The following is a 26,177-nucleotide window of genomic DNA, read 5'->3' as shown; positions in this document are numbered from 1 at the left end:
TGATTTCAGCCAGCAAAACTGAGGTGAAAACTAAAAATGTAGGAAAACACCACAGGAATAACAGAAAATGAGGTCCCAAAGCTTACTATCTCCAAATAAAACAACAATAAATGGATAAATATCACCAGATTTAAAACATACAAACAAAAAACCCAATGGATACTTTCACAAAGTACCTCCACACAGCCACTCAGAGACCCCTAACCCTCAGGCACCCTCCAAACCAGGCCTTGGTGCCCTCTGCCCGCTTTATTGGCTCTGTCCCTGATTGCTGCAGGGCTACAGCTGTGCTGGGGCACGGGCACGGGGCACGCAGTGCCCAGCCAGCTGCTGTGGAAATAAACAGGCTTGTGCGGGAGGGCAACGATATCGGTGCCACCAGCAGGAAGCCTCACGGGCAGCTGGGAGGTGAAGGACAGTTCAGTCTGGCTCTGGGAAAAACATGTAGCTCTCATTTTAATATCCCCATCATTGAAATCTCAACACAGTTAAGTCTTAAGCAGCTGTAGAAATTTCATCAAGGAAATATGCAAAAGTTAAGCTTTCCGGGAAAGAAACTCAGAGAGCACACATTTTAATGAACCAGTTCAAACTGTTCTCCAACACACCCTGCTAATGTCTCTGAATGTGAAAAGTCTGAAGTTGGACAAACCTTGAATGCACTTTGATTGCACGGATCACATAATGCCCTGCCCAGCTATTTGGTCTAAGGTGTGGATGTATTTATTTGGCAGTTCGGCTACTCCATGAGATTGCATTGCTTTAATTAAACTGAGGTAAAAACGAAGTAAAGTTAAGTAAAGACAACAAGTACTCACTCACACCAACATCCTTCAGAATTTAAAGGAAACTAAACAATTTCATTAAATGAGCCTTCCGCAGGCAGGTGACCAGCAACCAGTGATGCTCAGTGCCTCAGGGTGGTAAGAGCAAAACCAAAGACGAGTAGCTGCTGACAGCCCGTGATCCTGAGTTATGGGCTGAAAAGCTGGCAGACGCAGTTTGATGGTCATAAATACAAACAATGCACAATTGAAAAGACGCTCCAAAGGGTGCATATTCAATTATAGGTTTTCATTTGCTAGTAACAGTCAGGAATAAGTTGTTTTGGATCATTTAACTGACTGACCGTAATAGTTAAAATAAAATTCAAATAGGAGATTTGGAATTTGGGACAGCAAACCAAAGAGAAAACATCATTATATGACCCTTATCCCTCCATTACTCATGAGTGTTGCATCTCCAAACTCCAAAAGGGTAAAGCAGTACTCAAAAAAATCAGGACCACTGAAAGGAAAGGGGGTAGTTCCCCTAAGTAAAGAGGCTCTGTGCAATGGGCCTCCTCCTCCTGGAAAAGAGATCACTGAGGGCGGATGTGATTGTGGCCTATAACATAATAAATGACATGAAGAAGGGAGGAAACACTCGTTGCTTCTACAGTGCTTTCCTACCAGGATCAGAGAAATTTGGATGAAATTATCTGCGATAACAGAATTAAAACAAACAAAAAAAAATTACACAGCAGACTGAAATTCATAGCCATGGGATATTCTAGCTGTGAAAAGAATAAATGAGATCAAAAACAATTAGAAAACCACATTAAAAAATATATATATCCTGAAAGGATTATTAACCATGAAGCGCAGCCCTGGCTCAGGAAGTCCCAAAGCACAGAAGCAGAGACCACGCCAACAGCCATCTAATTGCCTGTTTTTAATATCTTTTCTGTGAGTAAGCTATCGTAGGAAAAGGGATACCAGAATGGGAGCAGGCCTGATTGTTGGGCTGGTTTGAAAGGACTGTTTTGCGATACATACGAGTTAAAACACACTGTCAGTCCTGTATATAAGGGAAAACTTGGTTGGCATCTGTTAGTCCAGCTGTTGGGGCAAGCTGGGACAGCTGTTCCTGGGGAAATACCCCTCAGTTCCCCAGCACTCGTGCTCTGGAAGAAAACCCTGCAACTCACCCATACTCATGCTCGCTTGCATTAATTGGCAGTACACTAATTGCAACACCACTGTAATTTGTAGTATACAACTGAATACTGTGCCACTATAGCTAGTTTCTTTTTATTATTATTATTAAATTCATAGCAGATATTTTTGTTTGAAAAGCTGGTCCTAATTAGCTGCGTTTAAAGTTATTTTAAGCGCATCCACACGCTGCATTCATGCTTGCTGAGGCGCACCACCTGCTCTTGCTCTCCCAGTGGTGGGACAGGGTTCAGCCCTCGCTTAGCCTCACCATATGGCTCACCGGGGGCAAGAGGAATTTACTGAGTCAAGTAAAATTTCTAAGAGGTGTTTGCCCACCTCATAGCGTCCTAAAGGTACAGTAAATGGAGCTCATAAGGATGAGGTCGTAGGCTTTAAAAACAAGCGTGTGGAAATACCAAGCACTGGCCCCCAGCCCTCCTGCAGCTCCCATTCAGCTAAGGACTGGGAGGAAGCAAGGCTTACGGCCACCACAAGCACAATGTACTCACCAGCCCTGCGAGGGAAGGGGGTTTTGTGTGGACTCATGGCCTTGTCTGAGCCACATGCCATGCCACAAATGGGGTGGGAGGCAGCCGAGTGGTGTTGGGCTTCAGTGATGGCCTTCAGCCATGCTGCCCAGCCAAGGAGATCCCAAATGACCGTGGAGGTTGGTTAGCCTGCACCCACATTTCCCCATCCACAGATCTTCAAAGATGTTCTTGAACCCTGGGGTACAACCCCACATCCAGATATCCTCTCAAGCTGCTTGGCGTCCTGAGGCGCTCCCTTATGACAGAAAATGCATTCAGCTCTGCAGAAAGCATGGGACGTGAGAGTAACTGCAGAGCTGGACTGAGAAACACTTCACAATTTATCTTTTCTGCCATAAATATCTCTGCCCATCTCTCTGCTAGGAGAGGAAATGTCAGTCTGAAGCAGACAGAAATATTCAGACAAAAGGAGTTACATCTGGAGGCTTTTGTGAGATGAGCGTAGCCAAGAGAAGAAAGTGAACTTTTTCTCCCCCTATTTCCTTCCTATGTTGAGCCCCGTGTGCCTCCTCGCAGGAATTTAGCGCAACGGGAGAAGAAATAGAGGCTCAAATAAGGCTTTACAGTCCCAGGAAAGGTGAAGTTCAGTCTAAGGTATGTGTGATTTGCTCCCTCAAGGACTGTACATGTGAAATATAGCTTAGATTTTTTTATTTTTTTATTTAATGAGAATTTAATACACTTCATAAACCTGATCTTCTCTTCAACACCTTACCAGCAAACCTGGCAGATTTCAAATGGCTTTCTGAATATGAAAAGTAGGGGAAATTTGTCACCTGGGTTCTTTTCGTAAAGGCAGACAATACAGCTGGTAGTGTTTAACTTTACAGTAATGGGCATATAAACCTCATTTTCACTCCTGGCAGGTATTCTTGTTTTCTTAAGAGTTAAAAAATACTTTTCTTTTAACCGAGGTACTGCTTGGTCTCTAGCATATTGCCAATCTCTTTCAGGGATACAAAAGGAAAAAAAAAAAAAAAAAGAAGAATGTGCTATTAATTCACTCCAAAGCTGTTCCCCTTTCCCCAGGTCAAAAAATAAATAAATAATAATAATAAAAAAAAGAATCCCTATAACTAATCTTCTAAAAACCCCAGCTGTTTAAAATCTTCTCAGTCACTGGAATGAGACATGAATGTTTAGATTATAAAGTTGACCAACTTCAGCAGAGGCTCCTTCATCTACAGATCTAGTTTGCAAATGACTGTGCATGAAATAATTGAAACTGCAAACTTCAAGTTTCTGGATGCTTCCTACCTCCCCCTTTTCTCTTACCTCTGTCAGCTCCCCTCATTGCTGGTATTTCACAGTTGTTGGCCTTCTGCGACCATTTTGTTTCAAGCCTGCAGTTCTATTACTTGCTTTGCACCACTCCTGGTTTTTGAAAAGCAGTATTTTGCTTTACAGTAAAGAGTTGTGCCCTCACCACATCCCAAACAAAGTTCTTAGGTTCCTCCACACCAGCCCCTGCCCCACACCACCAGCAGCACCAGCAAATGCCCTGGTGCTCCCCAGATTCTAAGAAAATGATTCATTGGCTTGAGCAATTTAGTTATTTTTCTGGTGAGAAGCATTTATTTAGGAAGTGCTGTCCTGAAGTTTGTTAGAAGGACACAGAGAAACAGCACAGCCAATCCTGCACAGGATTTAACCAGTGCCCCAACATGGCCATCTCCAGATGGAAAGGAAGCAGGTGTCTGACCATGGCCATTTTACTGCACCCGCAGGAAGCGAAGCGGGACCTCTGTAATCAAGTCACAATTATAGCTGCTGGTCTTTTTCTCACACAGTCCCCATCCCTGGTTCAGCAGAGAAACAAAAACTTGACTTTTTGGAAGGTGGGGTCTGAGCTCATGTTTGCCCTTTTAATCCCTTAGCACGGCCACCTGTGCCCAGGTTACAGCCTTGTTTTCTTCCCTGTGCTCCTATGGGCATCCTCCCACACCTCCATGATAACCTGAGGCTCTGGTTATGGCACTCAACAGCTCTAAGAGACCTTCCCATCCAGGATGACTCTGATTTCTCTAACCCTGTTTGAAGCACTCCAATTGTTGGGCCAGCTGGAGGCACTGAATAGCTTTTTGGGGCAGAAAGCACTTTGCTGCAATAATATCAAAACATTAGGGGAGACAAGTGACACGGTGCAATGGTTTTGTGGTGCGGGAAAAAAAATATCCTGCACACAGTAAGCGGGATGTGAAAGTGATCTTCTCAATCTCTCCTTTTAGCACTTTTGGTTGCCTAGTGAGAAGCCCAAGATGGAGTTAGCAGACGGGTCTGCAAGGCCGGTGCTGGCAAATGTGGAAACTTCTGCAGCCCCTGGCTCTGGCCCCGGCTGGTCCCTGCTCTCCATGAATGCCTAATTGAAGACGCCTGGCTTTTTCCGCAGGGGCGGGAGCCAGTTTCCAGACAGGGCACATGGGCGTATTCTGTAACTCTGAGCCTTGTAAAGTTTTAGCACCCAAAAACGTCTCACGTCTGCAGCGTGATTCAGTGGGCTGGCGAGCGAGCGGCTTACAGGCCGGAGTGATGGTTGTTGCTGTTGGCAGGGCAGGAGCGGGGGCTGAGCCGCCCTCCCGAGGAGAAGCGATGCCGACAGCAAGCGTCGCCTTTTCCCCGAGGTGATGGGGTCAATATCGCCTACACCCTACCCAGATAACATCCCACGAGAAGCTCCAGTTTACTAATTTCATGCTATTCCTTCTTCAGTGGGCCTGACCCCGCGCCTGCCAAGCTACGGGGAGGACGGCGCAGTCTGGCCTGTCGTGGATGTGGGGGTTTGTGTTAATCACATGGAAATCATTTTGGACAATTAAGCATACAGATGAAAGGCCAACTGGCTGCACATGTTGTGTGGGGCATGACCTAAAAGCAGCCCCAGCGATTGAGATGATGTAGTGTGAAAGCTGGATTGAACAGGTCAAGTAAATTTGGAGCAGCTAAAATAAACTGAAGTCCCTTCCAAAACGTATGTTGTGCTTGCCACATAATATTGCTGTATGGTGGTAGGATGACCCAAACATGCCAAAACTATGATACGCTTGTTCCAGGGTCACACTGCCAGCGGGAGAGAGTGAGGATGGTTACTTCGGAGAAAAGACGGTCGAAAGGAGTTGTAGGAAAGTCACAAGCACTCGTGAATGAGCAGCATGCTGAGGCCTTGTGGCCCTTCCCTGCAGCCAGCCTGCCCCAGCCCCCTGAGCCCCAGCAAGGGGCCGAGCTCGTGCTGAGCCACCACCACACGTGAATGACTGCCCGGGGCGTTTGCTCCCCTCTCTGCACCTCCTCCAGCTAGCAGCAAACTGTTCTGAAAGCCCCCAGCAGCTTGGCTGGGAGCAGGAGATGTCTTACAACATCTGGGGCCAATTCCCACATCCACCTGCACTGAGCTCCACTTGCAGGCAGATTGGTGTGAAAAGCCAGCCCGTGCTGCCCAGCTAGGGCCTGGGCAGGGTGGAAAACATCACAAATTGGGGAAATTCCAGACCAAGCATGGTCTGCACGTGTCTGCAGCATGGAAAGAAGAGGAGGGCAGCGGTGCAAAATACTCGCTGTTCTTCTGTGCTGCCCTCACATAGAGCCATCGCTGGCAAGGCACACGGTGCAGAGCATTTTACTGAAGTAATACTTCTCTGTTAGAAAAACCAAGCAGCCCTCAGCCATTCTTGGGCAGATACCCAGGCTTTGGATTAATCATACTGGGAGCACACGGAGTCCAAAATGAGTTGCAAAAGGCCTTGGATGAACTGCAGCTCTTTCCCATCGTGTGGTCCTCAGTGACCACCCCTGCCCAGGTCAGTGCTGCTCAGGGATCTCGGTCTTTCACCATGCTCAGATTTTATTTTCTTAGCATTTAATTGCCATATGCTTTGTATTATCTTTGTTTTTACTTTGTCTTGGTCATCCCAGTCCTTTTGCTACACCAGATAATCAAGAGTTGTCAGCAGTAAGCCATTAGACAGTAAACCACAGCACTTGAAAGATAGGAAATGTTAAGGGTCAACTCTTCAAATTCTTCCTTGTATGGAGCCCTGCAACATGTAACGGGCTTTATCCATCTTGAACTCATCACTGGAAAAGAGTTTTTAGCTTGTATGTGTGGTTTGAGTGCTGCTCTTTTGAATGGCTGTATTTCAGTGTCATTACTAATTGCCAAAGCCCTGCCTCATTTGCAGGGGCCAGGATGGAAAGTGCACGTGGCATGAAGTTCCCAGAGCGAGAGGAGGTGGGAAGGGCACTCTGCCCCAGAGACAGCTGGACAACGTGCTCCTTCTTTGACTGTCTCCATGAGAATTTGCAAGCGTACCAAAGTCAATGAGTTTGTAATGAATGCTCTGTATGAGGCACATAAACGCACAGAAAGCTTTCTGAATGTAGGTCACGCTAACTGGGGTAGGTAGAAAAGCTGACCTAGAAGCTTGGTGCCTCCTAACTAAACACACGCCACTCACGGAGAGGAAAGCGCTGTACAAGGCACTGCTGCCGGTCACTGTGCCTTGCACCTGACACGCTGACTGCTGTGTGTTTGTGTGCTTGTGTGCAGACACTGGGGAACCCAAAACACCTGCCTGGCAGCACAGGGGAGAGGAAGTGAGAGGATGGAGAAGTTCGGAGCCCCAGGGTAGCATGATGGCGCTCTGTGCTTTATTCTCTATACCTCTACACCTGGTTTCTGGAGAATCCTGACTGAAGGCATGCTAAATTTGCTTTGTTCTCCTGCCAGCCCTATTTACCTGGCAGCATGGTACAGACAGCCCGGTGGACACCGGGGCACTGGGGCAGGGCCTAGGACTGCTCCCTGAACACCTGCAGAAGACCGGAGGAGGGTTTCTGGCAGCCTGTGGAGGAGTGCTCCTTGGGACACAGACAGGCAGCCCAGCCATAAGGATGGGGACAGTAATGTCCAACAGGTGAAAAACAAAGCCTTGCAGGGGATGCTATACATTTGCTAATGATTTACAGAGCAAGTGTGGGGTGACTGCAGCACAACCCTCTGCCCTCCTAAAGTTACACAAATATTTAAAACTGTCCCTTAAACAGAAACAAGATGGCCAGCATTAGTGTGGCTAACACCTCAGCGTGCCAAGCCTTGATGGCCATCAGCTGCTGTGCCAGGGTGAAGGGCAGGGGCAGCCCATGTTTCTGAGCGCTGTGTACCAGGCCTCTGCTGGAAAAAGGAGCCTGAGCCAGGCCGGGTGGGCCCTGCCAGGCCGAGTGCTCCATGAGCACACTGCCGTGCACCCAGGACGCGATGGAAAGGATCCAGAGACATGTGGAGGCACTGGAGAAATGCTGCCTGCCACCTTCTGGTTGAGGTGTAGCTGGCTGGTGTGGGCCCAGAGCAGCTCCCAAAAGCCCCAAGGCCTGGGCTGCATTGGGATGCCCCGTGCCACCAATGCAGCCTTTATTCCCTGCAATACGTGGTATGTCACATAGCCAGCACCCTGTTGTGCGTATACGTGCTCACCAAAGCTGCTTTTATTTATGTCTGGAGGTATCTTCTATAGAATCAAACATCTCAACAGTGTCAGTGCTATGTTGCTATTTTCTCAAGGCTACAGCAGCATGTTTCTGTGTTGTCGTGTTTCTCTGGGAGGCTTTTGCCAGGCGGCTATACATGGCTGTGGTATTACAACGAGATCTAAATGCAGACTTGGTGCAGACATCTCCTTAAAGATGTTCATATGTGCAGTTTGCCAGAAATACCATGATCTTTGAGATGAGCCAGAGTTTTAAAGACAGATCTGCACTTTTCTAAACATATCTCGTCTCTTTCTGCAAAACAAACAGGGACCGGTGGTTGAACAGTGTGGTTACATCCTTCCCAGCCTACACCAGCACCACAGCTGCCATTTTGGCAGGAGTGATGTGACCAGAGAAATAACACAGCACTGCAAGGTCCAGCCAAGGCTGAGCATGCCGCTTCTCCCATCCCATCCTTTATCCGCTGGCCGAGGAACATGGTGCAGCAGGGGCAGGCTGCAGATGCCTTCAGGCTCCCCCCCGCCACAGAGAGTTTGGGGAGGATTTGAGAAATCTGCAAGCGGGAGGCTGGAGCAGCAGCAGGACCTCCTGCCTCCAAGCCCCTTGCTGGTGGCCACTGGCGAGGGGTCCCGCTCCAGGCAGGTGGCCGTGGCAAAGTCCCTCTGGCCATGGCTCTGCTTCCCACCCCCTTTGGAAGATGACTCCCACCCCTAACAGGCCGTATAGTACAAACAAGGGATCAGCACTTTGTGGTTTTGCATCCACAGCAGTGACAAAGACCAGATCGCCACCACAGTTATTTCCTCATTTAAGTAAAAGTGGAAACTGTGGTATCTCACACACCTCTGGGCAGAAATAGCTGACAAACGCCAACTCCTTCAGGGCAAAGGCTGCCGCTGGCGGCATCTGGGCCCCGCTTCGGGATGCTGAACTACAAATTTCAAGTGCTGCCCTGTGATGTGAAACATACTTGTAGCTGGAGCAATCGGGGTGTTTTGGAAGACTTGCCTTCATAAATAACCCCCTGGGCTAGACATTGACATCAGTTTTACAGCTGGCACCCAGCTCCCCCAGCTCGGGGATGAGATCAAAACCCGGCCTTGCTCACTGCCGGCTACTTGTGCAACACAAACACACACACACATTAGCATCTCTGGACATCTCCAGGAGCAATGGAAACTCATAATTCTTTTGGACAGGATGGATTTCCTGCTGAATTTAATAACAACAGTTGGAGACAACCGTCTGGATACTTGCTGCTTCGAGATAACCAGCCAGTAAAATAACTTTGGTGATTTTCACTGCAGAAAAGTCATACACGAAAGCCAGACATTTACTCTTCTACTTCTCATCATCATTGAGTATATTTATAGAGCCCCCATCAGAAAAATGCTTAAGATTAAGGAATAAAGGTTGAGACAGCCCACTATCAGCAAGCTTCCTTTTTATGAGTTTTTTTCAAAAGCTACTCTGAATTTCAGGGCTTTGGGTTGGGTCTTTCACAAGATCTCCAAGTTTGGCACCCAGTTCCCTTTGAATTCAGATAAAGCTGCGAGTCTGACTCCCTTCAGGACTTTCAAAATCCCTAGTTTTTATCTATTTTTATTTTTATAATAAAGTCAGAGAGAGAAAGACTTCTAGTAGGACAGAGAGAAAGTAACTCCTCCAAGAACAGACCGAGAACAAGAGTAGGAAGAAATGATAAGGAGTACTGCGGAGGCAAGAATCAGATCAGGAAAAAAGGTTGTTTCTCTTTTAATACAGTCTGAGGCCAAAACGGAACATGTAAAGCATCTAGTCTGATAGCCTGTGTGCTGCAAGCCACTAAGTTTCAGCTAGTTCCTTTCATTCTTAGCCTACACACTCCTCTGGCTTGCCTTCATCTGGACTGAAAACCCACATCTATCGGTAGCTTGGTCCAAAGCTCATCATCTTCACTGATCAGGCATTGGCCCTCATTTCGCAAATTAATTTGGTGTGTGTGTGTGTGTGTGTGTGTGTGTGTGGTGTGACATCAAGCCACCCTTCCCACCTGCTTGAGGACTACTTCAGGAGAACTCGTTTCCTTCAGGGGCTGGACTGGAGCTGAGCTGCAGAGTTTGGCATCACAACCAGACTGGAATTACTTCTGCCTGGATGCTGCATTGCCCCTGAACTCCTGGCCCTGGGGAAAAGTCAGAACCGTGGTGGGGAGGCGCGAAGCCTCGCCTCGTGCCATCCACCCTGCAAGGTGCAGGCGTGTGCTGCAGCCATCACTGCACACTGTCCTGGCTGAGTGTCTCTCCCCGTGAGGCCTCAAGGTTTCCTGACCGCAGGCAGCTGCAGCAGGAGTGAAAAGAGCAGCAAAAAGCAGCCCCCAAAGTCCCAAGTCAGCAGTTTTCTTATCGGTGGAGGCTGAAAAACAGTGCTTGAAACACGCTGGGAGCGCTTCCCACTAAGCATCAACTACCAGCCTTTTATTTACAACTTATAAAAGTAATCACATTTCAAATCTATCCGAGGGAACAAGGGGCTGCTTTGTTGTTTTTTAAGCTATGAATTCTGTTACGAAAAAAACACTGCATTAAAGTCAAATGCTGATTATTAAAAAGCAAAGCCAATAAAAATGATCCAGTAGACAACATTCCTTAGTGAAGACCATAAAATACAAGGACATGGGAAGGATGCTTTGGAAGAAAGCGAGAGGAAATTAACTGCCAGCTAGTCTTGCGAACAGAGCAGGCCACATGAATGGACTTCAAAAAAAAATTAAATATAATACCCTTTCAAAATCATCATTGATCATACATGCTTGGGCAGAGTTTCAGATGGGATTGAATCAGACCCTCAGATGCCGCCAACCACACTGGGAATTTTGCTTTTGACGTTGGTGGGCAAGGAGTTAGCCACGAGCCCATCAGCTTTGATACGTCCAGGTGCGAGGAGTTTTGTTCATGGGAGGAATGAAGGGAGGAGGAACGAGACGTTGTTTGGTGTTGCAGGGGGTTCAGTTTTATTTTAAGCATTAGAGAGCAGTTGTAGCAAGCTGCAGGATTTGGAGGCAGACATTCAGACATAGTTTCATGCCGAGATTTGGTCTTGGTCCATTTCTAGTTTTAATAAACCAGTGGCTGTAATAAAGGGGAAGGAACTTGAAAATGTGCAGGGCTAAGATATAATATTTTATAGTTCATCCTGCAAGGCAGAAAGCTGATATCTCACTAATGAATATTAGAGGTTTTTGGAGAGTTTCCAGAAGTAAAGGACCAAGCTTATATTTTTGTTTTCATTCAATCTGCTCTACATTTTTTTCCCCCAGTTTTCCATGGCTCTGTGTCAGCTAGTACAAAATAGTTGTAAAATACTGTCCATGCTCATTTGTGCTGATGGTCTGCTGGTGGCCACAAAGCCAGCTCAGCATTGGTGCCCCAACTCTGAGATACCTAGCTATATGACTACAGGGAAAAAAAAAAAGAAAAAAAAGTTGTAAATTAAGTGTATCCCCAGGAGAAAAGACTCCTCTCCTGATAAATTATACTGGATTGGAATAGGATAAAAACTTCACTGATTAGATAAGATCTATATCAGCCTGAGGACTGCAGAAGTGATTTTTCCTGGCATTTCTCCCTTTGGTACCACTGCCCTCTCCCAGCATATCCCACCTACCAGGCAGAGCAGCAGGGAACTGGCCAGTGTTCCCTGGTGTGAGGGCAGAGCCAGCCCCAGCCTCCAGCTCAGGGGAATGACAGCAGGCACAAACGAGGTCAGAAATGCCATTGGTTTATCAGCCAGGCACAGGGTTCTGCCCAGTTTGGGGAGGGTAAGTGAAGAATTTGGGTTGAAGCTATGACCTTAGAGACAAGCACGCTGAAATAACAAAATAGGGGAAAATTCAGGATAACAAATTACATCAGCAGAACACGAACAATTTGGGGTCTTGTTAAGCCCAGGACCTTAGTTAGCAATGACACGCTGGGACAATATTATTTTAACCCCTTGACTCCTTGATATAGAGTTAAGGCTACTTTGTGAGGGGCCCTACTCGCAAAGAACAACACAGAACTATTTTCTGTTATCTGCAGGCTGCTCACAGCCATTGAAAAACTTCATTTAGCTTCATTCCTGAGAAACCGAGACAGCTTCTGGGCAGAGGAAGCTGGCACAGGCTGGTGCTCCTAATGCCTGAAAAGGGTGGAAAAAAAGGAATTGAGTTCTCCTAGCTGGGATAACAACAACTGCAGCTGCAAAGTCCCACTGAGAGCTCTCCGAGTTCAGAAAGCCAAGACAACAGAAAGAGGAAAGAATAGGTAAATCTGCCCCCCAGCTGCAGGATGCTGTTGTCACTGCTCAGTTGGGACACTGGTAGCAAAGGACATCCCTCCCTCCACCGCTCCTCGGACACTTTCAGAAACAGCTATGGGAGGTGATAGAAACCTCATTAACTGGGGCAGCAATTAAGCAGGAAAAAAAAACATCATCTGCAGCTGGGAAATGCTGCTGGGCGACGGGCAGGCAAAAGTAAAGGCCCCCGTCTCCCCCTGCCTCTTGCCCCTGTCTCAGGAATCAGATGTTAATCGCAGGAAGAGCTGGCTGCGGACTTCAGGAGCCACGTTCCCGAGTGGTTACACAGCTTGGGGCAGCCTGGGATTTGTGCCCCACAGGCTGGCCAGCCGCCGTGCTGCAGGGCGGCCCCCTTGGGGGCTGCATGCTGGACCCAACACAGGTTTATGGCCCCGATGAAAGCCTTCGGGCCGGAATGGGTTCTGGAAAATTCTTTCATGCCATTGTGAAGAGAGGAAAAATAAATAAAAGAAAAACAGAACACATTTCCGTTCATTTCAGCATGAAAAGAGTGGTGCTGGAAAGGTGGAGAAGAGGAAGACAATTATCTCCACTGCTGTTCCAAAACAATTTCTATGCATTTTGTTACAAACCACCAAGTAATCCTCTGGTTCACCCCAGACATGAAGTCATTCTTGCATCTAAATGGAGCATCTTGTTTTCCCTTCATTGTGTGCTCCTACATCTGTGTGCATGAACACCATTTTCCAAAATCTAGCGGCATCGTGGTTTTGGATCAACTGGAAAGGAAACAGAATGAAAGCCCAGAAAACCGAGCAGCTTTGCCTTGACCCCGCAGGGCACGGCCAGTCCACACGAGCCGCTTATGGCAGCAGTGGCCACCGCGGAGTGGCTGACCCAGCGGCAACCTCCCGCTTCTCCACCCTGTGCTTTGAGACCTCCAGCTCCGTGCAGTCCTGCTCACTCTGCAGGCGAAGGAAAGCGTTTAACAGAAAGTTGGTTGGGCTTTTTCTTCCTGCTCTGAGCCAGCAGACACCCGCGCCCGCTATTGTTTGCGTGCACCAGCGAGCCGATGGGCCAAGGGTTAGTGGGTTAACAGCGACGCAACGTCAGGGCGTGGAACAAGGGCTGCAGCTCTGATTGCGGGTGTAGCCGTGCACCGGCCCCAAGTGACAGCCCTTTTGCCCCCGCCCGGCCAGCCTTGGCCGCCTGCATGCTCCTCCCACAAGCTGTGCAGCCCCATGCAGCAAACGGATCAAAAAATGCAAAGCTTGAACTTCTGCAGTTTAAGCATGGGAATGTTCTTATAAAAAAATCAGCAAAAGCTTTTATAGGGTGCTGGCAGCACAAGCAAGCCATGTGACAGATTGCGAGGCTGAGGCCGTGTGCTGGCACCCCCCTGATTTTTAATGTACAGAATCACGCAGCTTTCTCCAAGGACACTTTGCACTTTGTTTGGCCTTGGCAACCATCAAGTTAATAGCAACGGTGCTTCCAAAAAAATAAAATCCTAACCAAACACTGACTTTTGGCAGGCAGGAAAAAAATCTAAGGCACTGCATCACTTGGAGCGTGCACTGTTTAGAGCTAATGCACAATTTATGGCTCCAGCAATAGCCTAACTGCTCGCAGCTGCTGCCGCCCCCTCACGCCCCTGCCTCTCGCAGGAGCAGATCCCAAGGATGTGCCAGTGGTGGGGCCTGGGGCTGTCCCTGGGGACAGGGTCCCACAGGGCTGGCATGGATCAGGCGGACAGACGGATGGACTGAAGGATGGATGGAGTTTGGCCCCTCAATGCGAGAGTCTCTCTGGAGGAAACTGCAGCGAGCTGGGGGCGAGGTCTGAGCGGTGGGGGAGAGAGGGCAGGAAAACCGCAAGGCACTTGCGCCTGCTAAAAATGATTTCCACCTAGTAATTTTAGCAGCTGTTGTGTCCCTCTGCCTACCTTCCCGGATGAATTTTAAGTAGGAGGTGAGTGAAAATGAGAACGGTGACAGAGTTTTTCCCCCCCAAACCTTTGCATCTGCACATTTTTAACTTTTCCCTGACCCTGTCTTAAAGAGGCAGTCATTCCCCCCACACATACCCCCCGTTATATGTTTTCTTTTTTTTCTCTCATGATTTGTAAAAAGACGGGGCATTCAAACCAACGTTGCTCTGGGTTGTTTGCAATTAATGACCCATCAGGGGAGGATGGAGCCACACCAGAGCCCCTGGATTTGCCCCTACCCTGACCTTCCCGGCTCAGACCTTGAGGTCTGGGATGTGGATGCAAAAAAAAAACACAGCTTCCTAGTACCAGGGCGACAAAGCAAGAGCCAAATGTGCAATACCATTGCTCAGCAGCAGAGCCAGGCTCTAAAAATAAGCCACTAAGCCATAGCGAGCATGGGCACACATCACGCAAGACACGTGGCACAGTATCAACCAGGTGAAGAATCGTCCCCACAGCGGGGACATGCAGCCCAAGCAGCAGCTGCAGGGCTGGGAGCCCAGTTACCTGCTCGGTTATGCTGCTCTTCCCCAGGCCAGATGGGATCTGAACGTTTTGCTGGATTCCTGCGAGATGAGGGTGTTGGCTGCGCTGCTGAGTAAGAGTTTGCCTCCATTCTTCTCAAACTACATCAGTCCCAGTGATGACCTAACTTGAAGATTTGTTTACTTAACCGGCTAATAAATAATGAGCAATTCAGAGTCAGTGTTGACCTCTGATATAGTTGCACTGAACTCAAGTAGACAACATCAGCAACGTTTTTCGTCCAGCCATGTCCCAGGACACCTCCTTCAGCTCTGACAACGGGCAGCGGGTACTAATAACCTTCTGCTCTGAGGTGCCTCAGGCCTTTCTCCATTTGAGCATGGCATCTGAAGTCAACCAAGGTTGTTTCCACTCAGATCCCCTCTACCAAAGCAACCTCCTGGTGCCACACTCAATTTCCTCCATATCCCCTCATCGTCCATCCATCACAGTTCGCAGCGGGGTCCTCCTGCACCCCAGATCTTAAGCTGCAGCCTCGCCTGGCCCTGCTGCCATCATCCTGAGCACAGTGTGAGGGAAAGCACGCCACTTGGCTGCTGCTCGGCTCTCCGTGGCTGTGTCACCTCCTTCCCCGGCTGCAGCCTTTCTGTCCTGCAGCTCCTCCAGGCCTGCCGTGCCAGGGCACAATGTACTTTTGGCCTGGTTGCTTCTAAATTGGGTTGAAAGTGTCTGTCCAGCTACAGTTTCTCAGTTTCTATAGTTTTCTACAGCAGCAGAACATCCAAATTGTCCTTGAATTGCTATATAAAATGACTTTTTCTCATTCAAGCAGCTTACTTCTTCGAGGTCCTGATTGTTGACACGCTGCTACCAGCAGTGCATGCATTGCAACAGCAGGCAGGACCCAGTACCCCGATGCCTTTTCTTCGAAGCATTTAAACTTCATAAACAAACACAGATAGCCTCAGTCTCGCACCAACAAAAGCAATTTATGTAAGCAGAAAGCCTGGAACGTAGTTAAACCCTGAGACTAAACAAAACCCTCTGTGAATTTGTTGAAACAGCTTTGCCACGCACACTGTGGTGTTTTTTTGGCGGGGGTCGGTTTGTGCTTTGCTGGGGACACCCCCGGACCTGCACACGGCGGGGGCAGCTCGGAGGGGAACAGCCGCCCCCTCCCTCCACCCGTCCCGCAGCCGGAAGAAGCGAAGCGAAGCAAAACGAAGCGAGGTGAAGCGAAGCAGCCGCTTTCGGCACGGCGGAGCCGGCCCCGCGCCGCCGCGGCCCTCAGGCGCCGCCGCGGCCCCGGCCTGCGCTGCGCGGCCTCGCGGCGCCGCCCCGCGGGCAGCCGGGGAGCGGCAGCGGCGGTGCGGGGCCCGCCGGGCCGGGCCGGGCCGTGAGCGGCCGCCGTGAGGGAAGGGGTCGGGGGGGCATCTGCCGCCGCCCCGCTCCTCACATTGCTCCTCAGGGCATTCGGGCTGGGAACGCTGTGTGAAATAAGCAGCAAAATAATCCGGACAGTCACCTTTGTACACAAAATAGACTAGCAAAGACTTGGTTGAATCGCTCTGGTGCATCGCTCACAAGGGACTCCAGTACCTCAGGGCGCAGCAGTGGTGCCACAGCCCCCCTGCCAGGGAAGCACCAAAGTAGCAAAAGGTGGGGATGGGGACAAAGAGGCCTCACACTGTACTTCAACTGCAGGGACAGCCCTCTTTCACACTTTAATATAGGTGTGAATTCTGTTATCTCCTCTAGAATCACTCAGCTGCTTCACACTGAACCATGTTCTGAATTGCTCGAAGATCAACGCTTTTTTACTGGAAGAAAACAAGGAAAGCATCTATCCTATTGGGATTTCACATCTCTATCATCTTCAAAAGTCATTTTGGGCACTTCCTTCTCTCAGAGTTGAAATGGATTAACTTCAAAAGTGAGAGCCCTCTTCTGTCCCTGGCAGAATTCATTACTGTAACAATTTTGCCCTGATGAAATACAAAATCCCAGAGTGAGGAAGGCACAAGCAGATGCTGACGTTGCCTAACTCTTCCTGTTCCAGACTGCAGCCTTCAGGCTGACACAATGACGGAGCAAGGCTGCGAAGGGAGAAGCCTCTTCTGCTAGCTGTGTGACACACAAGGACTCCTAGGAGAGGGCAGGCACCCAAGAGGCAGAGAGGTACACCCAGGAAGAGAGTTACTAGCAAGGCTGAATTCCACACTTACCCAGGAGCTGCAAGCCCATCTTCAGACACATGCAGTGGACAAGCAAACCAAGGCCAACAGCCATGGGACAGGCCCCCAGCATGCTGAGGTTCTGCAACCCTGCATCCCACCACACCACCACTGCCACCTCTGGCCCTGAGCTCAGGGGTAACAGTTCAAGCTGTAGCCCTGTTGTCACATATAGGCATATGGCCTCAGATGTCTATCAAGAAGCTGGAAAACCCAGTCAAAGCAGAATTCGGAAAAAAAAATACCCACCCAGTAAATTTACACTTCCCTCATCATTATCTCTGCAGATGATGGAATAAGCTGGACATTTCAGAGCTGCAAAGCTCAGTACCATTGCCCTGTCTCTTGATGGCCATTTCTCTGGAACAAGGTGGCTTCTGATAACCTGCAGATCAGACCCACTGCAAAGTGGATGTAATAGAATAGCCCAAGTGAACACAACAGGCTTCAGCACCTCACATTCCTGCTTCCAGGTAAGCTCCCAAAGTCTTGTTTAAGAAAGGGAAAAAAAACACCTTTTTGTGGTAGAACTGCATTTAATTATTTTTCATATACAAATTAAGAGAAAACAATCATTATATCAAACAGAAATATGCCAAAACAGCACAAATTAATATTTGAAAAATACTACAAAGATAGATGAAACAGGAAAGAATAAAAAGTTTGTCAATTCCATTTTCTGTTAAATTATTCTCAGAATACTACTATGTACACACAAGAATGCAGCCCTCAGTGGAAAAAATTGCAGTAAAGAATAGCTTTAAACCCATGTATTAGCAGAATGCAGTGGAAGTAATCACAGTTGAAAAGAGCTATCACATTTTATTTTTCTCTTCAGTAACAAGATTATCACACAAAAACAGTCAAGTGCTTTTCCCACAAGCATTAATACTTCACAGCTTTAGCGATTCTAAAAGTAATATTGTGAGGTTCCAACAGTTGTTACTGCTCAAGGACTCCACATAAAACATACTGGTTTCTACAAATGAAATGTGTTTATCTGATCAACTGAATTCTCTCCTTCTCATGCATCAAGCACAACAATAATGATTTTGCTGCACCCAGGCGGCTATGTGACTCCATAGTGCCCAATTCTGGAGATGTATGAGAAGGAACCATAATCTGAGATGGGCCAACTTTGCAGGACTAACAGGACAAAAAAAAAAATCACTAAAACCTATTTCTCACTCAAGCAAGCTCATTACACTCTGATAATATTCTTAAAGTGAAAAAATAGCTGATCTATTGAGTACTGTGCTGTATTCTTCACAAAAACATCTCGGAGCAGAACTGTACTTCCAGTAAGTTCACTGTTGGATAGTAGAAAAAGTCCCATCATCTTTTGTCTCATTTGTAGCCTTAGCGAACTGGTAGAGCTCTACCAGCGCGCTACCTCATCTTAAAGCAGTTTACTTAACCCAGAAGTCAAATTGCTCCGCTGAATCAAGTAAGGATCAGTTCAGTTTTAAACAGTGGTCAGACTACAGAAACTGACAAATTAAAAACCCACAACCACACATTAATTCTAGTGAAAAGACTTGAAACACAGAAAGAAAACATTTGATGGTATTGTTGCAATTAGTTTTGAGAGCATTAGTTAGTATCATTTTTTAAAATGATGAGACAAACAACAAAATAGATGACTATTTTGGAACCAAAGGGAACATGTTGTTTCTCAATTTATCTTTGATCTATCTGTCAATTACTGAATATTTAGTTATCAACTCCACCACCAATTCTAACACCCACAGCATCCAAATAGTAAGAACGCTATTAACAGGGCAGTCAGATATGGTCTCAGTTACCACACTACTTCTTTTAGAACACAGTGGGAATCTCTACCAACAGACTGTGGCAGTGACTACCAAGGTACCTTGGTTAAAACATGTTTTTATTAAACATTTTATGCTTTCAAGCAGTATTATTCAATAGAAGTATAAAAGTAGGACCAAGTTAAGTAGAAAATATGGCTCCATAGGTGCTACTCATGGGATCAGAAATGTTTTGGTTTTATGATCCATTTTTCACAGCATTGAAGTCGTCCTGAATGGCAGGGCAAAAGGTTATGACAGCTGGCCACAGTCAGTAATAACAATCTTTTTGGACGTCTTTCCACTCTTGGAACCAAAGCTCTCAATTTTTTTCACAACATCCATTCCTTCCTTGACATGCCCAAAAACGACATGCTTTCCATCTAGCCTGTAACAGAAATAACAAAGGCAGATTTACATAAAACAACAAAGACTGGACCAAATCACGTGCAGCAAAGGGATGTAAACAGATCATCATAGCTGTTACTGCTGATCAACTCTGATTATGGGAAAGGGACAACTGCACTTGCAGTGACAAGAAAAACTTTTAGCTCTGGACCTTGTACGTGTTATGAGGGATAGGGGCCCTGTTTTGTTGAGACTCATTCCTTACAGCTTTTCCGTTTACACCAAAGCACAGAAGTAAAGTTACCCTACCTGCAACTATGATGTGGCAAGAAGCACGGTGAGTTAGGCCAGTCTGCGTGCCACACACACTGCAGATATGCTAGTAAAGCCCCTCAAGCACTGCTCCAGGTTAACACATCCTCAGTCACCAGCACAAGTACTGCATTTGTTCAAGTAAAGCAGACTTAACTAGTTGCCATCAAGTCCTGTCCTTAAGTTTGATGGGTTTTTTATTTCTATTTATTTATTTTTTATTTCTGTACTTGACCATTAGATTCACTGAGTTCTGTTTTATGCTTGGACCACAGAAAACTGAACATCAGTGCACAAAGCACTGAAATAAGCTAAGGAAAAGAGAGGTGCACTAACACAACTACAAAAGGGACAGAAATTCAGACAATTTATAGGGTCTTATCTGTGTCTGGAGTAGTATCAACTGCATGTAAAGCTACTTGTTACCCTCACAGCCCTTCCTCCCTCAAGTGGCACAAACCCATCTGTTTTCCATTACAGTCGAGTAATGTGCAAATTAAAAATCACAAACTAAGAAAGCTAAAAACCCTCTGGTTCTAGGCATCAGTTCATTAAGTTGATATGCAGGGCTATGAACGTACCAGTCTGTTTTTGCAGTGCAAATGAAGAACTGTGATCCATTTGTATTAGGTCCTGCATTAGCCATCGAGAGAACACCTGTAACAGCAGCAGGTTATTAGGTTGGTATGAACAGCATGCCATAGAGAAGACAATTTTCTTCCACATATTTAGATTAATGGTAGACAGACAGAAGACATATAAGATGGTCACGTGATCTCCAAATGACTGCTAACGCCTTCTTGCCTTGAACTATTCCCTCCAGCCCAGCCTTTCTTCTTGCCACAGCCAGAACTGTGGTAACAATTATTTGTACATGTCCTGTATGTAATTAATACCAGGTAACCTCTACTGTGTTTCAACAGCAGCAGTAGTTTCTTGCTATGAGGAAGTAACAATCCCAAAAAAAAAAGAGTTGGGATTTCATCAGATGTGTCCGCATGGGTTTCCCTTTATTTTTACTGGGTTTCATTTAATCTTATAAGGATGTGCTTGTGTTAGATAGATAAGAAACCTCAGAATGCTTTATTTCACTTCTGCAATAACCATTCAAGTAAAAATTAAACTCTGACTTAGGAAAAAAAGGAAATCAAAGTAGCAATTTGACCTTGGTAGAGTTTCTAAGTAAAACACAAAACAAAAAAATTAATGATCTTGATGTTGCATAGTCCCTTTTATGTAAGGAACAACATCATCTGTTATGGGCTGACATATTTATGCTGCAGTCTACAAATAAACACATGCCAGGGACAATGTACTGTTAAACTTCAGTAACATTTCTGTAACTACCATGTGCTCCACATATCTAAAGATTTTTTTTTTTTTAAATCTTCATTATAGGTTATAGTCATCAGAAGGCAGAAAGAATATGTTCATTTACCAGGTCCTACATGCTTCAGTATGAAATTTTCATCTTGAAATCTACTTCCATAAATGGATTTTCCACCGGTTCCGTTATGATTTGTGAAGTCACCACCCTGAAATAGAAATGGGTATTAACTTTACTAGCACACATAGCATTATTTTATATCAAAAACGATGCTATCAAAAATGTACTCACCTGCTCTCATTTAAAAGTAATAAAATTAGCAAATTTTCTCAAATCTCAGGTTAAAAATGAGTATGGTCACAGCAGGATTTAAAATCATGTAACTAAAAGAAAATGTAAAAAAGCTAAAAGCAAATTTCTGCTCCAGATATTGCTGATATTCTCCAGTTGATGTCTCTATCTCGAACAACCACCTTTCTGTATTACAAGTCTTGTTCCCAAAAGTGATGCAGCAATTCAGCAGTGATTTTAAGAAACACCTCAAATGCCTCAGAGCAAATACACCCAAATATATTAACTCAGGCAAGCCAGGGAAAATCCCACATCCCCCCCTCCTCCCCCCCACTTCTCCCAAGAGGGATAAATACCAGTCAGGTTTTCCAACATTACTATTCGCTTCTTCCACCTTTTCTTGCTTAAGTGCTGAGAACTGGCAATGCAGCACTGAGCAGCCACGTCAGTTTCCCTTATTCTAAGTGGACAGACACAAGTACCTTTCACTACAGCAGGATGACTTTGCTTTCTAGATTTGGATAGCCCCACTCAAACTCACAGGTGAGCTGACAGATAAGTGAAAGACATTCAGAACCTCTGGGAGTTGTAATCCCAAACTTCTGTTTTTATTGTTTTTATTCAAAGATGTAACTGAAGAGGCCATTCCTCTTGAAAACAAGCCACAAAAGTCAGGCCTTATACAGTACCTTTTCCTTTAGCAAAACACAAACCACTGCAGTAGATTCTCATCTGCATCTCTACCCCGTGCTACATCCAAGGTGTTCTACACTGCCCTCTGCCACATGCTGCTTGCTGGCATAGACACGACTGCCTCTCTCAGTTTAGGCACAAAATCTAACCAAAAAAAACCACAACCCACACCACAGCGACTCCCGAAGGCAGCTGCCAAACACTGCTCCCAGCAAGCTGCTGTCTCCTCTCCTAGAAACTAGGCTACCCAGGCTGGCACTCCCGAACTCCCTCACGTGGTACTCGTGTTTCCATTCGCACCCTGAGCAATCCTTTATGGGCTATGTTACAGCAACACCTATGCAATCCCACAAGTATGCTTCACATGCTGGGTGCCGTATGGAGGCATCTTAATTACCAAGTCACAGCCATCATCTGGATATGATGAACTCCAATTAGGCATACCGATCACCTGAATCATATTAACACTCCATCTCAAACAGTAGAAGGGCCTCTTGCTTGTTTCATCTTGCTTAAAAGTATGTGGAAACCTATGACAATATTTCACTTCAGTAATGACTACTGAGTAATTCCTGAACATTAATTCATCATCTCACTGCTTCCTAGTATCCTCATTTTGGGTCCATTTGTGGGGACAAAGGAGGGAAGAGGCAAGGAGGACCACACTACACAGAACTTCACAAACTAGAAGTACAACTTAGTAGGATTTCTATCTTTCTTATATAAATACATTTCAGACCCCAGCAAGACCATTAAATTGTGTCCCTTTGTCAGCACCACAAAAACGCTGTTTTCATTTCAAAGGCAAGAAATTAGTTCCTTTACAGCACACCTGTACCCTGTCTCTTAGCAGAAATAGGTCATACAAGGGCCTCTTGTTCAGACAGCTGTATTTTTAAGTTAAAGAGGATGGGAGACCACCACAGTCACCAGTTAACAAAGCCCACTTGTTATGACCTTTATCTCAAATTGTTTTCAAAGCCGTAATACAACGCAATGTAGATAAGAAGGGACCTCTCCTAAGGGAAGAGAGGACCACTAGGAATTAAACAATTCAGTGCACTAAAACAGCAGAAATCCCGTTTATCTGCAAAGTGCAATAGAAAAAAGACTTTCAAGAAGGCCAAAAAAATCTGCTAACCAACTTCATTTTGGAATTCAGAAAGGTGTCCTTTAAATAAAAGGAAAATCTTCTTTGTGCGTGCCATCCCAAAAGTTTATCCTAACTAATCGTTTTTGCTCCCTCCTCCCCTCCACATTAGCAAGATGTTGAGGAAAAAAAAGTTGTTTTTTCCCCAATGAAACACATTATTTACTGTGAACAAATTATGCTACTAAGAAGAAAGAATGGACACATTGTTTTCTTAGCTTACTCAGCATGTAAGGTTGCTTCTAATTCTACTCACAAGCGAGTGCCATTCATCAAATATAACCCATACTTTAGTATGCCGCTATAAAAGCTGTGCTTTAAGCCATTTTTTTTAAAACAGCCTATACAGAATTTGCATTTATTAGTACAAAAGATTGGCTAAGCAACAGCCAGAGCCAAAAGAGCAAAAACACAAGCCACACTGTCACTTGTTCATTCTGCAGTTGGCAAAGGTTATTACAGCACAGCCACTTGAAATGTTACCACTAGTCTAAAGGGTTCTAAAAATACTTGAACAACATACAGATAATTTTAACAGTGAAAGCAAAAACAAAGAACAACATTACCTGGCACATAAACGAAGGAATCACTCTGTGAAAAGTGGATCCTTTATAACCAAATCCTTTTTCACCAGTACAAAGAGCTCTGAAGTTTTCTGTGAAAACAAAGCATAAAACAGTATGCTCCCATACATGACACATAATAAAATCAAACACAATTAACTTCACTAGGTCCCAAGTTTATACACTTCAAAAAGTCTATTATATCTTTAAAGTATTATCAGTTGGTTGTTTTCATCCTCAAAGAAACACTGCTAAAAACTACAGAAATAAAGCAAACCAGGGTACAAACAGAATCCTTCTCCCTCGCACTGCCCTTGGATTTTGCTGTTATACCTTACCTACACCCCTGAGTCCCACCATTCTGGAGTCAAAGACTGCATTTTCTGCATGTTATGCCTTTGTTCTCATATTAACTGTGGAGATGATGTTTTTCCTTACTCTGTTCATCTACTGAGAACTGAAAGAAAGCTACAAGTTTTTCAGAACCACTAAATAAGCAATAAGGAAGGAAGCACGTGGAAAAACACAAGAACTTTATAACCTGAGTGCACTAGTTAACTAGTGACGAGGAAAACAAAACCCTGTATGTTGTTAGAAAGCCCTACCAGAAGGAACCATTTGTGGGTTTCCCTTTCCAGTTTGTTCCATGGTTTGATTTTAATGAAAGGCAATTCATTTTCAAGCATAGTTATTCACCACTGGTAAGCCAACATACGGCCTATACGCAAATTCATAGAAGCTACAAAATAAAACTATTTGAAACAACAAACTAAAACCCTAGCACTGTTCTGACAAAGTTCAGAACATATTTCTAGATTTAACAAATGGGGAAGGAAGATGGAAATAGTTTCCCTAAGTCGAGAGAATATTCTTCTTCCTGCCATTTTAAGCGTGAAATTCTCAAGGCGATGCCCTACCTGCTGTCTTTGGAACGACATCAGCTTTCAGCTGTTGAAGAAAGAGAAAAGGAAGAATTAGTCAGGTTTTACACACATACGTGCACTGAAAAACTTGTGTGTGGTGAGTGCAATTGAACCCTTTTACCTAAATGTGAGCTATCAGAACCCCCAAGCCATCCCCAAAATCTGCGAAATTCCAGGTACTGATTCGGCTGATAACTCACAGCATCCTCTCCTATGCAAATGTTGGCTACTTACTGAACACCAACTTGAGTGATGTTTAAGAACTGTCCCAGTCGACACAACAGCCTTACAATAACCACGAAGAACCTTTAGGCAGGACCTCGGGGCTCGAGGCCGCGGCGGGGACAACCGCAGGGACCGAGGCGTGCCCAGCACGGAGCCACGCGGCACAACCTTACCGAGAGGTCAAGGAGAAAGGCGCAGAAACTACCGCTGCAAACCGACTCACGACAGCCCGGACTGCTGACGCCGACCCGCCCGCAGCTCGTTACCGACCCCGCGGACAGCCGGGGGCCGTGCCCGGAGCAGCCCCCCAGCCGCTGCCCTCCCCGCCCGCCCTTGGCGGCGCGGCCCGGCCGGGTGCGCCTGACCCCGCTCCCCTCCCCGCCCGTACCTCCAGCACCACGCGGCCCAGCGGCTGCTCGTCGGCGCCCACGTCCAGGTAGACCAGCGGGTTCCGCGGGGCGCCGGGCCCCGAGCCCGAGCCGCAGCCGCGGGCGGGCCCGGGCCGGGGCCGGGCGCGGGGCAGGAGGCGGCGGGCGGCGCTCAGCGCCAGCATCGGGCCCGGGGCGCGCAGACACGGGCGGGCCGCAACGCGCCGCCTTTTATCGCCCTCGCGGGGCGGGCACTGCCGGCCTCCCGCCCGGCCTCCCTCACAGAGCCGCCTGGCGGCCCCAGCTCCGCACCTGCACTTCGCCTCCTAGTCCAACCGGACGTGTTATTGGAACAGGGAGCTTCCAGCCCCGTTCGAGTCCTCTTGTCAGTACAAACGGCAGCTGAAAGGGACTTCACCAATGGCATTCGCTGCCTCCAGAAAGCTGTCGATCGGGTCCTGCCCCGACCACAAAGTTCAGGGCAGAATCCCAACGTACAGCCACAAAAGACTGAGAAACACTAGATGAACACAGGTTTTTAGGCAGGCACGCCAAAGAGATCCATACCTCGTGCCAATTCAGTGCAAGTACATCAGAGGAAAATTTAACAAGAGCTTTGAGACAGCGATTCACAGCTTCCAGGTCATTGGACCTCTCTTAACCCTGAGCATCAGCAGCAGCCGCCTTGGCAATAATTGGGAAGCTGCCCTTCCACAAATCTGCTCCCCATTGCATCAAGAATCTGCTTCAAAGATTGCTCCATTAGCTTTATGTAATGCGCCCTACTTCTTGTACTGGAGGAAACGAGTCTTACCCAGCTATGTCATGCTCGGCATGATTTTTAGACCTACATCTTTGCACCTCCCAGTCATGTCTTTTCAAGACCCAAGTTGCAGCCAATTCAATCACTACTTATAAGAAAGCTGTTCCGTGGCTCTAATCACCTTTAATGCCCTTCTCCAAGGTGTTTCCAGTTTTATGATATCTTTTTAGAGATGAGCGGATCTTTGCACAGTATCCAAAAGAGGGGTAAACAATGAATTTGTCCATACAGTGCCATAACGGTGTTTTCAGTTCTGTTTTCTATTCCTTTACTAATAGTTTCTTCTACATGTTCACTTTCTGGCTGGCCTTGAGCATTTAAGAAGACATTTTTAT

General features: G+C 46.5%; 1 protein-coding gene and 1 long non-coding RNA gene across 5 annotated transcripts in view; both read right to left on the bottom strand.

Annotated features, from left to right (window-relative positions):
- Nucleotides 1-3,991, bottom strand: part of LOC310902400 — a 31,444-nt gene extending 27,453 nt beyond the window's left edge. For both annotated transcript variants that reach the window (XR_014586700.1, XR_014586701.1), the window contains exon 1: nt 177-3,991. This is a non-coding gene — a long non-coding RNA (uncharacterized lncRNA). The remainder of the gene's footprint in view (nt 1-176) is intronic.
- Nucleotides 3,992-17,524: 13,533 nt separating this feature from the next.
- On the bottom strand, nt 17,525-25,254 carry PPIF (peptidylprolyl isomerase F). 3 transcript variants are annotated; one of them, XM_083843115.1, is made up of 6 exons: nt 25,040-25,254; nt 24,421-24,451; nt 23,507-23,595; nt 20,918-21,014; nt 20,061-20,136; nt 17,525-19,207 (listed from the first exon to the last, which is right to left on the bottom strand). In XM_083843115.1, exons 1-6 carry the CDS (start codon nt 25,202-25,204, stop codon nt 19,072-19,074), a joined length of 594 nt encoding a protein of 197 aa, XP_083699241.1. In that variant the 5' UTR covers nt 25,205-25,254; the 3' UTR covers nt 17,525-19,071. The 3 variants fall into 3 exon arrangements, with proteins under 3 accessions (XP_083699241.1, XP_083699242.1, XP_083699243.1); XM_083843116.1 differs by lacking the exon at nt 25,040-25,254 and adding an exon at nt 24,661-24,994; XM_083843117.1 differs by lacking the exon at nt 25,040-25,254 and adding an exon at nt 24,825-24,837.
- Between the last annotated feature and the right edge of the window lie 923 nt (nt 25,255-26,177).

The sequence above is a fragment of the Anser anser genome, assembly GCF_964211835.1.
Source record: "Anser anser genome assembly, chromosome: 7".
Taxonomy (NCBI): Eukaryota; Metazoa; Chordata; class Aves; order Anseriformes; family Anatidae; genus Anser; species Anser anser.
This window is presented reverse-complemented; position numbering and strand designations above follow the sequence as displayed.